The sequence below is a fragment of the Oncorhynchus nerka genome, linkage group LG3, assembly GCF_034236695.1.
Source record: "Oncorhynchus nerka isolate Pitt River linkage group LG3, Oner_Uvic_2.0, whole genome shotgun sequence".
In the NCBI taxonomy this organism is placed as follows: Eukaryota; Metazoa; Chordata; class Actinopteri; order Salmoniformes; family Salmonidae; genus Oncorhynchus; species Oncorhynchus nerka.
In genome coordinates, this window is record NC_088398.1 from 10,624,886 (window position 1) to 10,640,071 (window position 15,186).

A 15,186-nucleotide genomic window follows, 5' to 3' on the forward strand; every position below is an offset into this window, starting at 1 on the left:
CTAGTCTTATCTCCTTCACTCCCCTGCAGAGTTCTGTCTCAGTCACACATTTATTTTTATAATATGCAGAGAGAGAGAGAGAACTAGAAAACAACTGTGGAACAATTCTAAACCTCTATAATGAATATACAGTGGGGAGAACAAGTATTTGATACACTGCCGATTTTGCAGGTTTTCCTACTTACAAAGCATGTAGAGGTCTGTAATTTTTATCATAGGTACACTTCAACTGTGAGAGACGGAATCTAAAACATAAATCCAGAAAATCACATTGTATGATTTTTAAGTAATTAATTTGCATTTTACTGCATGACATAAGTATTTGATACATCAGAAAAGCAGAACTTAATATTTGGTACAGAAACATTTGTTTGCAATTACAGAGATCATACGTTTCCTGTAGATCTTGACCAGGTTTGCACACACTGCAGCAGGGATTTTGGCCCACTCCTCCATACAGACCTTCTCCAGATCCTTTGGGTTTCGGGGCTGTCACTGGGCAATACGGACTTTCAGCTCCCTCCAAAGATTTTCTATTGGGTTCAGGTCTGGAGACTGGCTAGGCCACTCCAGGACCTTGAGATGCTTCTTACGGAGCCACTCCTTAGTTGCCCTGGCTTTGTGTTTCGGGTCGTTGTCATGCTGGAAGATCCACCACGACCCATCTTCAATTCTCTTACTGAGGGAAGGAGGTTGTTGGCCAAGATCCCGTGATACATGGCCCCATCCATCCTCCCCTCAATACGGTGCAGTCGTCCTGTCCCCTTTGCAGAAAAGCATCCCCAAAGAATGATGTTTCCACCTCCATGCTTCACGGTTAGGATGGTGTTCTTGGGGTTGTACTCATCCTTCTTCTTCCTCCAAACACGGCGAGTGGAGTTTAGACCAAAAAGCTCTATTTTTGTCTCATCAGACCACATGACCTTCTCCCATTCCTCCTCTGGATCAACCAGATGGTCATTGGCAAACTTCAGACTGGCCTGGACATGCGCTGGCTTTAGCAGGGGAACCTTGCGTGCGCTGCAGGATTTTAATCCATGACGGCGTAGTGTGTTACTAATGGTTTTCTTTGAGACTGTGGTCCCAGCTCTCTTCAGGTCATTGACCAGGTCCTGCCATGTAGTTCTGGGCTGATCCCTCACCTTCCTCATGATCATTGATGCCCCACGAGGTGAGATCTTGCATGGAGCCCCAGACCGAGGGTGATTGACCGTCATCTTGAACTTCTTCCATTTTCTAATAATTGCGCCAACAGTTGTTGCCTTCTCACCAAGCTGCTTGTCTATTGTCCTGTAGACCATCCCAGCCTTGTGCAGGTCTACAATTTTACCCCTGATGTCCTTACACAGCTCTCTGGTTTTGGCTATTGTGGAGAGGTTGGAGTCTGTTTGATTGAGTGTGTGGACAGGTGTCTTTTATACAGGTAACGAGTTCAAACAGGTGCAGTTAATACAGGTAATGAGAGGAGAACAGGAGGGCTTCTTAAAGATTGGTTGGTGGTGCCAGTGGGGATCCCCATCGCTCTGACACTGATCATCATTATAACAGTGGCTTGCATTAGGAGGTGAGTGATAAAGTTACAATATGTTTAAGAGTTCAAATTAAAGTGATGTAATCTGTAATCTCTATGTTTTACGAGTGGCGTAGCTGTTTTAAGTACTGCATAGCAGGTACAGTTAGGTCACAGTTATGAAGACTTAGGACACTAAAGAGGCCTTTCTACTGACTCTGAAAAGCACCAAAAGAAAGATGCCCAGGGTCCCTGCTCATCTGCGTGAATGTGGCTTAGGCATGCTGCAAGGAGGCATTTGGACTGCAGATGTGGCCTGGGCAATCAATTGCAATGTCCGTACTGTGAGACGCCTAAAACAGTGCTACAGGGAGACAGGACGGACAGCTGATCATGCTCACAGTGGAAGACCATGTGTAACAACACCTGCACAGGATCGGTACATCCGAACATCACACCTGCATCACACCCGCGGGACAGGTTCAGGATGGCAACAACAACTGTTACACCAGGAACGCACAATTCCTCCATCAGTGCTCAGACTGTCCGCAATAGGCTGAGAGAGCTTGTAGGCCTGTTGTAAGGCAGGTCCTCACCAGACATCACCGGCAACAACGTAGCCTATGGGCACAAACCCATCGTCGCTGGACCAGACAGGACTGACAAAAAATGCTCTTCACTAGCGAGTCATGGGTTTGTCTCACCAGGGGTTATGGTTGGATTCGCGTTACACAGAGGCCTGAGCTTTACACCGAGGCCTGTACTCTGGAGCGGGATCGATTTGGAGGTGGAGGGTCCGTCATGGTCTGGGGCGGTGTGTCACAGCATCATTGGACTGAGCTTGTCATTGCATGCAATCTCAACGCTGTGCGTTACAGGGAAGACATCCTCCTCCCTCATGTGGTACCCTTCCTGCAGGCTCATCCTGACATGACTCTCCAGCATGACAACGCCACCAGCCATACTGCTCGTTCTGTGCATGATTTCCTGCAAGACAGGAATGTCAGTGTTCTGCCATGGCCAGCGAAGAGCCCAGATCTCAATCCCATTGAGCACGTCTGGGACCTGTTGGATCAGCGGGCTAGGGCCATTCCCCCTAGAAATGTCCGGGAACTTGCAGGTGCCTTGGTGGAAGAGTGGGGTAACATCTCACAGCAAGAACTGCCAAATCTGGAGCAGTCCATGAAGAGGAGATGCACTGCAGTACTTAATGCAGCTGGTGGCCACACCAGATACTGACGGTTACTTTTGATTTTGAACCCCCCTTTGTTCAGGGACACATTATTCAATTTCTGTTAGTCACATGTCTGTGGAACTTGTTCAGTTTGTGTCTCAGTTGTTGAATCTTGTTATGTTCATACAAATATTTACACATGTTAAGTTTGCTGAAAATAAACGCAGTTGACAGTGGGAGGACGTTTCTTTTTTTGCTGAGTTTATCTGTAGCATGTACTCGGTAGCTCTGCCCATCACATATTATACACAGGTTCTTCAAGTTGGGGTTGAGTGGCAAAATAAAATAACAGTACATATTTAATAAAACAAACTAACTAAACAACCAAAAATACAAGATCTGGTTAGGTCAAGGGAAGATCTTACAAAACTTAAATTCAAGGTAAATCAACAATATTTTCTCAAACTTTGTCAGACAGTTACAAACTAAACCAGCCACATGGCCACTTCCCTCTTACCTGCACCTTCCCCTGGGCGGTCACACCTCAAACTAAAAATTAAACAGTCAGCCAATGAAATTTCAGGATCAATCACAAGCAATGGAAGCTCACCGAGACACATGCATTACAAGTACAGTACAATACATATACATCTATTGCTATAACTACCCATTAATTGCATACTTTACATATCTTAACATGTGTTCCAATGCTGCTTAGTTTATTCAACATTATGAAATGATATGTTCAGGCTTCAGGTTTGGCAACAGTGGAGTAGATAACAGAATGGTCCACCTCTAATCTTTCTTCTGACCTGCAAAAAGCAAATAGAGTTGTTGTATGAGTATATTCACACATTTCAAATAAACAGACTTCCAGAAATAGGGTACATTGAAAAGGACTGAACTGATTGTGAGTGCACTCTTACCTGGCAGTAGGACTGGGGAGGGGGAACTGGATGTTGGCATACTGTAGGTTGTCTGTCACCTTGGCCTGTTTGGTTTTCATCTTGGAGTAAACCACATCATCCTCATGGAGTCCTGAGAGTTGGGCCCTGTCGATGGAGCTGCAGAACTGCTGGAAGTCAAAGGTAGCGTAATGAGGGTCAGGAGGGTTCTGCAGAGCTGGTGGCTCGACCACAGAGTACAGAGAACTGTCTTGGAGGTGGGTGTGAGAGGGAGGCAGTTGAATGTTGGCATAGAGGGCATTTTCCCGTTCCTCCGTTCTAGCTTCCTGTGTTGCTGGGTCATTACTGGTCCTTCTACTGAATAAGACTGGGTTTTGATCATCCTGAAAGATGGAATTAGTCAAAAACAATACAAAATGTTTGATATATTGACGGCTCACTGTAGCTTCATCCATTGGTTAAACTAAGTAACATGTTACCAGAAAAGAATGAAAGCTTGCGCTTGAACATTGTTCAAATATCATGAACCTCCAGATAACATTGTTGCACTGACATGCTATTGGTATGTTGAATTGGAGTGTATATGCTGTGTTCCATTGACCTTTTTGTCCACAGCAGTCTTTTGACATAATTTGAATGGGCTCTTCCTGTCAAAGAAAACAAACTTCTTTGGGGAACAAATCGGTATCACAAGGCCATCATACTCTACATTATGTTATTGAATTGAGTAAACAATGTTTCAGAGACTTACCACATCCATAGGAACACAAGAAGTATGATCACCATGAAAACTGTGGCCGCGGAACTGATGTAAACCGGCATTTGGACAGTATTTGTATCTGAAAATGACACAGGATACATGAACGCAAAAAATTCAAGTCAAGGGAATTCCCACTTGAAGTGTATTGGTTCAGGATATTTCACTGGACAGTAGAAACTTAACATTTGCTTCCATACTGACCCTGCAGGATCAGAGACAGAACAGTAGAGTTGTGAGCCCCTTCTTTGTTCCTGGCCTCACAGAAATACTGTCCACTGTCAGAGGAGGTTAGAGAAGTCAATCTCAACACCTCTCCTGACCCTGTATGTGAGGTGTCTGTTCCATCCTTCTTAAACCAGGTGTAGTTCTCCACTGCTGGGTTGGCATGACTGCTGCAGGTCAGGTTCACAGAGCTTCCCTCTACCACTGGACCAGAGGGACTTACTGACACCAAGGTGTTCCTTGGGGCATCTAAAGCAAGCATAAATATTAAAACATTGATACAGTTGAAGTCAGAAGTTTACATACACCTTAGCAAAATACATTAGAACTCGGTTTTTCACAATTCTTGACATTAAATCCTAGTAAAAATTCCCTGTCTTAGGTCAGTTAGGATCACCACTTTATTTTAAGAATGTGAAATGTCAGAATAATAGGAGAGAGAATGATTTATTTCAGCTTTTATTTCTTTCATCACATTCCCAGTGGGTCAGAAGTTTACATACACTCAATTAGTGTTTGGCAGCATTGCCTTTAAATTGATTAACTTGGGTCAAACGTTTCGGGTAGCCCTCCCACAATAAATTGGATAAATTTTGGCCCATTCCCCCTGACAGAGCTGATGTAACTGAGTCAGATGTGTAGGTCTCCTTGCTCGCACACGCTTTTTCAGTTCTGCCCACAAATGTTCTATGGGATTAAGGTCAGAGCACTGTGATGGCCACTCTAATACCTTGACTTTGTTGTCCTTCAACCATTTTGCCACAACTTTGGAAGTATGCTTGGGGTCATTGTCCATTTGGAAGACCCATGATGTTTTGAGTTGTTGCTTCAATATATCTACATAATTTTCCTTCATCATGATGCCAACTATTTTGTGAAGTGCATCAGTCCCTCCTGCAGCAAGGCAACCCCACAAAATGATGCTGCCAACCCCGTGCTTCCAGTTGGGATGGTGTTCTTCAGCTTGCAAGCCTCCCCCTTTTTCATCCAAACATAACGATGGTCATTATGGCCAAACAGCTCTATTTTTGTTTCATCAGACCAGAGGACATTTCTCCAAAAAGTACAATCTTTGTCCCCATGTGCAGTTGCAAACTGTAGTCTGGCTTTTTATGGCAGTTTTGAAGCAGTGGCTTTTTCCTTGCCGAGTGGCCATTCAGGTTATGTCGATATAGGACTCGTTTTACTGTGGATATAGATATTTTTGTACCTGTTTCCTCCATCATCTTCACAAGGTCCTTTGCTGTTGTTCTGGGAATGATTAGCACTTTTCACACCAAAGTACGTTCATCTCTAGGAGACAGAACGCGTCTCCTTCCTGAGTGGTATAACAGCTGCGTGGTCCCATGGTGTTTATACTTGCTTATTATTTTTTGTATAGATGAATGTGGTACCTTCAGGCATTTGTACATTTCTACCAAGGATGAACCAGACTTGTGGAGGTCTACATTTTTTTCTGAGATCTTGGCTGATTTCTTGTGATTTTCCCATGAAGTCAAGCAAAGAGGCACTGAGTTTGAAGGTAGGCCTTGAAATTCGTCCACAGGTACACCTCCAATTGACTCAAATGATGTAAATTAGAATATAAGAAGCTTCCAAAGCCATGACATAATTTTCTGGAATTTTACAAGCTGTTTAAAGGCACAGTCAACTTAGTGTATGTAAACTTCTGACCCACTGGATTTGTGATACAGTGAATTATAAGTGAAATAATCTGTCTGTAAACAATTGTTGGAAATATTACTTGTGTCATGCACAAAGTAGATGTCCTAACTGACTTGCCAAAACTCTAGTTTGTTAACAAGTGTCACAACTTCCGCCGGAGTCGGTCCCTCTCCTGGTTCGGGCGGAGTTCGGCAGTCGATGTCACCGGCCTTCTAGCCATCGCCGATCCACCTTTCATTTTCCATTGGGATTGTCTTGTCTTCCCTCACACCTGGTTTCTATTCCATCAATTACATGTTGTGTATTTAACCCTCCGTTTCTCCCATGTCCTTGTCCGGAATTGTTTATTGTAAGTGCTTGTGCACGTTATGTCTGGTGTGTATCGGGTTATGTACCCATTTATTGATGGTTCTGTTTTCTGGTGGGTTTTTAATATTAACAAAATACAATCATTCTTAAAATCGTATATTTTATACAACATTTGGATGTAAACTTCATAGAAGGTCTATACTTTCCGAGTAACAGTATTTTCTTCATACCATTCTTAACCTTTCTAGCGCAGGCGTTCCGCTAGCGGAACCCCTCGACAACATTCCGCTGAAAAGGCAGCACGCAAAATTCAAAAATATATTTTTTTAAATATGTAACTTTCACACATTAACAAGTCCAATACAGCAAACGAAAGATAAACATCTTGTTAATCTACCCATCATGTCCGATTTCAAAAATGCTTTACAGCGAAAGCACAACATGTGATTATGTTAGGTCATAGCCAAGTCAAAAAGCACAGCCATGTTTCCAGCCAAAGATAGGAGTCACAAAAAGCAGAAATATAGATTAAATTAATCACTAACCTTTGATGATCATCAGATGACACTCATAGGACATCATCTTACACAATACATGTATGTTTTGTTCGATAATGTGCATATTTATATATATATATATTTCTAAGGGACTTGTTTGCCGTTCCTACCGCTTCCACTGGATGTCACCAGTCTTTAGAAATTGAGGTTATTCCTTTGTTTAATGAAGAAGTACGGCCATCTTGAACAAGTGTCACTTCATGTGTACTGTTTGATAGAGGCGCAAGACCAGAAAGCATGATTGAGTTAGTTGTCTTCCTGTATTAAACACAGATCATCCCGTCTTCAATTTGATCGAATTATTTACATTTAAAAATACCTAAAGTTGTATTACAAAAGTAACTTGAAATGTTTTGGCAAAGTTTACAGGTAACTTTTGAGATACTTTGTAGTGACGTTGGTCAAGTTGGAACCAGTGTTTTTCTGGATGAAACGCGCCAAATAAATGGACCCTTTGGATATATATGGGCGGAATTAATCGAACAAAAGGACCATTTGCGATGTTAATTGGACATATTGGAGTGCCAACAAAAGAAGCTTGTCAAAGGTAAGGCATGTTTTATATTTTATTTCTGCGTTTTGTGTCGCACCTGCAGGGTTGAAATATGCTTCTCTCATTGTTTACTGTTGTGCTATCCTCAGATAATAGCATCTTATTCTTTCGCCGAAAAGCCTTTTTGAAATCTGACGTGTTGTCTGGATTCACGAGTGTAGCTTTAATTTGGTATCTTACATGTGTGATTTAATGAAAGTTTGATTTTTATAGTATTTTATTTGAATTTGGCGCTCTGCATTTTCCCTGGCTATTGGCCAGGTGGGACGCTACCGTTGGATTTGTTTCACATTTTTTGGTTACTACATGATTCCATATGTGTTATTTCATCTTTCTGATGTCTTCACTATTATCCTACAATGTAGAAAATTGTAAAAATAAAGAAAAACCCTGGCACTTTTGACTGGTACTGTATATATTGTTGTGACATGACTTTTATTCATGTGATGACTGTTATTTATCTAATCAACTAACTATGTTTAATTGTCACGCACCTCTTGGCTGCTTTTCCTTCACTCTGCGTTCTGACTCATCCCAACCATCTCAATTTGGTTGAAGTTGGGGGATTGTGGAGGCCAGGTCATCTGATGCAGCACTCCATCACTCTCCTTCTTGGTTAAATAGCCCTTAAACAGCCTGGAGGAGTGTTGGGACATTGTCCTGTTGAAAAACAAATAATAGTCCCCCACTAAGCCCAATCCAGATGTGATGGTGTATCGATGTAGAATGCTGTGGTAGCCATGATGGTTAAGTGTGCCTTGAATTCTAAATAAGTCACAGACAGTGTCACCAGCAAAACACCCCCACACCATAACACCTCCTCCATGCTTTACGGTGGGAAATACACATGCAGAGATCATCCTTTCACCCACACCGCATCTCACAAAGACACGGCGGTTGGAACCAAAAATCTCAAATTTGGACTCCAGACCAAAGGACACATTTCCACCAGTCTAATGTCCATTGCTCATGTTTCTACAAGCAAGTCAATTCTTCTTATTGGTGTTCTTTAGTAGTGGTATCTTTGCAGCAATTCGACCATGAAGGCCTGATTCACACAGTCTCCTCTGAACAGTTGATGTTGAGATGTGTCTGTTACTTGAACTCTGTGAAGCATTTATTTGGGCTGCAATTTATGAGGCTGGTAACTCTAATGAACTTATCCTCTGCAGCAGAGGTATCTCTGGGTCTTCCTTTCCTGTGGCGGTCCTCATGAGAGCCAGTTTCATCATAGAGCTTGATGGTTTTTGCGACTGCACTTGAAGAAACCTTATCATTCAAATACATTCCAGGTGATTACCTCATGAAGCTGGTTGAGAGAATGCCAAGAGTGCAACGCTGTCATCAAGGCAAAGGGTGGCTATTTGAAGAATCTCAAATATAACATTTATTTTGACTTTTTTCATTACTGCATGATTCCATATGTGTTATTTCATAGTTGTGATGTCTTCACTATTAGTCTACAATGCAGAAAATAGTACAAATAAAACCCTTGAATGAGTAGGTGTTCTAAACCTTTTGACCGGTAGTGTAATTAATTTAATCGGGTAACAATTAAACATAGTTAGGTGATTAGATGAATAACAGTCTTCAGATTAATGAAAGTAAAGTCACGAGACTCTTACCACACGTTATTTTGCCTTTATATTTCACAAAACCAAAACACTGAACTTTCATCCATATTAATGGTTCCAGTAAATAAAGTGGATCAGAATATTTTCATTGGTGCTCTCAGAACAGTTTTGAATTAAGTTAGTAGCCTATAGTTCACTGTTATTTCCTCTCACCATGCCCTACCATCATGTACGTCAACCTCAAACTGCTTAACTTCCCCTAAAAGTTATCACAATCTAAACACACAGCCAGGCTCAGCAAATAGAGACTGCAGTTCATCATGGCAAATTCAAATTTCTTATCTAACACATTCACATTCAGACCAAACTGACAAAGACTGTTATGCAAGAACACTATTTCCTTAACATCATTCTTTCATAATTCCCTGCTATTATTTTTACACAGTAATGCGATGAGATATGTGCCCTTCCAAGACAGACGCAGCACCTCGCTCGTGCAGACTTTTGAACGCAGATAGCTGCTCCATTATGATAGAATGATATGATCTGCTCACGTTAAGTATATCAGATATTCACTCACATTTGACATCAAGAGACGTTGGAGCAGAGTTGAGATTCTCTTGACCTTGAACAGCACATTGGTATCTGCCAGAATCCTCACTGCTGGCCAGGAACTCTGTGTTGGATACTGAGTGTCCATCCCTGGACCAAACAATAGTGGGATGGTCACTTGGTGTACAGGTTGTGACACACGTTAGTGTCACCCTCTCTCCTGCTCTCACAGTTGCAGGCTGTACTTTGGCTGTCAGCCCTGGTTGAGAGGAGAAAGGAACTGAGTGATCACTGAATGTTTTTTGAAATGTTATCAGAGTCTGATTTTCTTCTGGTATCAAAATTACCTGTCAAACTTAGTGAAACCCATGTTTTGCTGCTCCATGCATTCGTTTCGCCACCTTTATTAACCGTCTCAAATCTGAAGTGGTATTGTGTTGCGTCACTACTAATTAGGTTATTAATTTTCAAAGTGCAGTTGTTGTCTTTGTTTCCAAGGTATTCTACACGTCCTCTGTATTCCTGGGCCAGAAAAAGATCATTGTTCTTCCTTTGACTCGAGAAATACCAGAAGCTATTTGTAATAGTCTGATCTGAGGGGTAGGCATAACTGCATGCAAACACCACTGATGACCCTCTTAAGGCACATGGAGCTGTGTCGTTAAAGGTCACCTTCCAATTACTCCCAGAAACACCTTTAAAAAACAACAACAACAAAGCAAAAAACAGTTAGTTGTCACACATATCTACAACACTAATGCAAATACATACAGTGCCAATTTGCCATTTACAGGTAGTTAAAATAACATGTAATATATTATCGCTGTCGGATGAAAACTTTGTAACTCCATTTTTGCCAACTTTCATTTTTGTACATATATTGAAAGCAGTAACTCCCCTCAATGTACTCTGAACATTTCATGACTCTAGGACCAAGAAAATATATTCAAATAGCTCCTGAATTTTCATAATTGTATGTTAATTTATGGGAAAACATGGTCATATTTTCCATCTCCTGAAAAATTCCTGTTTTGGAGATGAGGTTATCAGACAGTGATGATATGCCATTTAGCAGATCCTTTTATCCAAAGTGACTTACAGTTAAACCATCAACCCTGGCGGTGCAAGCGCCATGCTTTACCAACTGAGCCCCGTGTCTCCTACCACATGCTGGTGCATGTGCACCACAAACAGACTATCAGTCACTTCTGTATTTCTGTGAGTTAATCGAGTGAGTTACTCTTTATTCTCAGATAAAGTCCTTTGAGGTGAATCATTTGCTAAAAATACATCTCACCATCAAGGCAACAAAACAATGACATTAGAAGAACAATATAACATATCCCCTCTGACCTCTGCAGTAGTTCCCTGTTAATCTCTTATGAGCCATACACAGGAGTAGAACGTTTATAAATTAGTACTGACATCCACAGCATGATAGAGCATCAGAGCAAAAATATATTCTACTCACCTAGCAACGTGAGACTAATCACCAGCATCACACTGATCATTTTCAAGAGCCACATCGCATCAAACTGAAACACTGATACAAAATAGCACAGAATTGAATTACTTAACTTAATACTTAATAAGTCAATCATCAAACCGGCTCAAACAGTGTTTTCACTGAAAGCAGGTGTAAAATTTGTCTTTGTCTCTGAAGAGTTCTCTCACAACTTGGATACAGCTCTAATTCATCTAGTCATTCTGTCTTTAAATTCTCACAACAGATAGATTGAACATCACTATGCACCAATGTTGCACCAGTTAAAGGAAAGAAGACGCATGAAACTCTACAGAGAGAAACAACACTACTCACCCTCCTGCAGAACGTGTCCAGAGAGAATGACCAGCAAATAACCATGCAAATAAATACCATGGCGAGATGTGATAATAACTATGTCGCAAGCAGAATGTAGACGATTGGCCATATTAGGCCATAATCTATGGATTACACATGACGGAATACAGATGAGATTTTTGAATTATTAGGATCGCCATTAGCCAACACCAATGGCGACAGGGAGTCTTACTGGGGTCTGACATAACAAAAAAGACATTACAGTCAAAAGACTAGAATTTACATACATTTAAAAATATTATAATGTAGTGTGTGTGTACTGTATATCTATCAGTTACACTTACATGTCAGTACATACACACAACAAGTAGGTCACATGGGGAGCGTTGTGCAATGAGGTGTTGCGCTATTTGTTTCCTCTGACACATTGGTGCGGCTGGCTTCTGGGTTGGATGCTGGCGCTGTGTTAAGAAGCAGTGCGGCTTGGTTGGTTTGTGTTTCGGCGGACGCGTGGCTTTCGACCTTCGTCTCTCCCGAGCCCGTATGGGAGTTGTAGCGATGAGACAAGATAGTAACTACTAACAATTGGATAGCACGAAATTGGGGAGAAAAGGGGGTAAAAAAAGAATACATAAAAAAAGAAGAGGAGGCGGAGAAAAAGGTGCCAGAGGGCGGGCTGCCTTCTTAGAATTCGTAGGTAATCGAATAAACTCCCACTTCCTTCCATTCTGCTAGCAAACGTGCAATCTTAGGAGAATAAAATCGTTGACCTACATGCAAGATTAAACTACCAAAGGGACATTCAAAATGTCGACTTCATGAAGTCGTGGCTGAATGACGACACTATCAACCGGAGACTTTAATGCAGGGAAACTTAAATCTGTTTTACCAAATTCCTATCAGCATGTTAAATGTGCAAAACAAACAAAAACAAAAACTCTGGACCACCTTTACTCCATACACAGAGACACGTACAAAGCTCTCCCTTGCCCTCCATTTGGCAAATCTGACCATAATTCTATCCCCCTGATTCCTGCTTACAAGCAAAACAATTCACCAGTGACAAGATCAATAAAAAATGGTCAGATGAAGCAGAAACTAAACTATAGGACAGTTTTGTTAGCACAGACTGGAATATTTTCCTGGGATTCCTCCCATGGCATTGAGGAGTACACCACATCAGTTATTGACTACATCCATAAGTGCATCGATGATGTCGTCCCTATAGTGACCGTACATATATACCCCAACCAGAAGCCATGGATTACAGGCAACATCCGCACTGAACTAAAGGCTAGAGCTGCCGCTTTCATGAGGCGGGACTCTAACCTGGAAGCTTATAAGAAATCCCACTATGCCCTCCGACGAACCATCAAACAGGCAAAGCGTCAATACAGGATGAAGATCAAATCGTACTAAACCGGCTCTGATGCTCGTCGGATGTGGCAGGGCTTGCAAACAATTACATACTACAAAGGGAAGCACAGCCAAGAACTGCCCAGTGACACGAGCCTACCAGACGAGCTAAACTACTTCTATACTCGCTGTGAGGCAAATAACACTGAAACATGCATGAGAGCACCAGCTGTTCCGGAAGACTGTGTGATCATGCTCTCTGCAGTCGATTTGAGTAAGACCTTTAAACAGGTCAACATTCAGAAGGCCGCAGGGCCAGACGATTTACCAGGACGTGTACTTCAAGCATGCGCTGACCAACTGGCAAGTGTCTTCACTGATATTTTCAACCTCTCCTTGTCCAAGACTTTAATACCAACATGCTTTAAGCAGACCACCATAGTGCCTGTGCCCAAGAACACTAAGGTAACCTGCCTAAATGTCTGCCGATCCGTAGCACTCACATCTGTAGCCATGAAGTGCTTTGAAAGGCTGGTCATGGCTTACATCAACACCATTATCCCAGAAACCCTAGACCCACTCCAATTTGAATACTGCCCCAACAGATCCACAGATGATGCAACCTCTATTGTACTCCACACTGCCCTTTCCCACCTGGACAAAAGGAACACCTATGTGAGAATGCTATTCATTGATTACAGCTCAGCGTTAAACACCATAATGCCTTCAAAACTCATCAATAAACGAAGACCCTGGGACTAAATACCTCCCTCTGCAACTGAAAAACCCTACGAGGGTTTTTGCTAAACACATGCCTGAACCCACACACAACCCACCTATTAATGAATAGTTGTTAGTGGTAAATACTCTGTCTGATTTAGAAGTGTGGGGTCTATTTATTTGATTTGGGTGTGTTCTTCATGGATTTGAAAGGATGCTGTACACAAATGAACGTTTCTATTGTCAGTGTTTTGGTTTCACACAAACCCAATGTAAACCTGTTACACAAAATGTTTAAAATGTTTGAAATATCTTTAAATAATGCATGTTGTACAGGAAAACAAACACTGGGCTTAATGATCTCTGACCTCTGTTCTGACTCCCTGGTGAGGCCTGATCACCCTCACCAGAAAGACAGCAGATATTGTTTTTTTATGGGCTATGTAAAAACAAATAATTAAGAAGACGTTTATAATTCATCAATAGTCCAATGGGTGATTCGGACCATGAGAAGGACAGAGAGAGAGAGCTGTCTCTAGTCTATTTTACCATTACCTTATGGGATACAGTTATTTCCTTATGGAGTTATCAAGAGATAATTGGATTTGTTATTCTAATTTGTATTTTTTTTTAATTTAACACCTGTTTTGAGTGTTGTGCCCTTCAGACACAATCAGAAGGCGGGAACGCCTACGCTCAGGCTCCTCCTGTCTGGGCTCCACCATGGTTATCTGAGGTTCTGAGAATACGACTGGTTTTCTGAGAACACAGGCTGTCGCAGGCCTGATGAAAACAGCCACCTGTCAGAAGATGCTTAGACTCGTTCACCTTGTTATGACCCTATACTTGTGATGAAAGGTCAAGTTTCGGTCAAACCCACTTCTGAGCTTTTAATTGTTGACAAGATGGTTGCTGCTGACGGGGGGGTGGGGGTTAGATTTATTAACATATTGTTGCCAGAGACAGTCACGCAAGGAGGACTGGGGAGGCTACATGAGTTACAGGATGTCTTAGACATTTTGCAGAACCTGGGGAGAGCTATCATATACTTTACTCTGTACCAACTTCCGCCTACAATTGTATTACTAAAGGAGAATTTTAATACTTAAACAAAGATTCTGTGTTTCCTTTCTACTACCATGTACGTTTGATAATTATATAGACAGGATCATCTGTTGAAGATATTGACCAACAACATAATGGACTAAAGTTGAGGGACATTATCAAAGGCCATCCACTTTGAATGTGTGCCATTAAAAGGACATACTGAAATACAATCTGATGAAGAACATGAAGAAACACCAGGAAAGGAATGAATGCGGGGGGCGGAGAGGGGTGGTCAACCGTGCCCGTAATTGATTTAGATTTATTTGGATTATCAGGTTGATTGTCGAGGTCTGCACCCTGCGAAAGTTATAGTAATTTAGACTAATGCATTGAAATACTAACCTGTCATTACCACAAGTGATGAGAAAAGTGAGGGTCTTTCTTAGCAAGTTGGTGTGATGAGCTGCCAACTCTGGATGAG

At 41.7% G+C, this 15,186-nt stretch overlaps 1 protein-coding gene across 1 annotated transcript; it reads right to left on the reverse strand.

The window, feature by feature from the left end:
- Positions 1-2,923: 2,923 nt before the first annotated feature.
- On the reverse strand, positions 2,924-11,353 carry LOC115114410 (B-cell receptor CD22-like). Its single transcript, XM_029642621.2, has 8 exons — positions 11,253-11,353; positions 10,129-10,476; positions 9,810-10,040; positions 4,551-4,820; positions 4,341-4,428; positions 4,191-4,236; positions 3,611-3,972; positions 2,924-3,496 (listed from the first exon to the last, which is right to left on the reverse strand). The coding sequence occupies exons 1-8, from the start codon at positions 11,305-11,307 to the stop codon at positions 3,430-3,432; spliced, it is 1,467 nt and encodes a 488-aa protein (XP_029498481.2). The 5' UTR covers positions 11,308-11,353; the 3' UTR covers positions 2,924-3,429.
- Positions 11,354-15,186: the final 3,833 nt, after the last annotated feature.

What these genes read in the sequence shown, in the direction of transcription:
- LOC115114410 (XM_029642621.2), bottom strand. Translation starts at nt 11,307, where the DNA reads ATGTGGCTCTTGAAAATGATCAGTGTGATGCTGGTGATTAGTCTCACG. An exon ending in CTTGTGTTCCTATGGATGTG is followed by an intron (nt 4,237 to 4,340) that starts GTAAGTCTCTGA and finishes TTTCTTTGACAG; the next exon opens with GAAGAGCCCATTCAAATTAT. An exon ending in CTCCCCAGTCCTACTGCCAG is followed by an intron (nt 3,497 to 3,610) that starts GTAAGAGTGCAC and finishes TGCTTTTTGCAG; the next exon opens with GTCAGAAGAAAGATTAGAGG.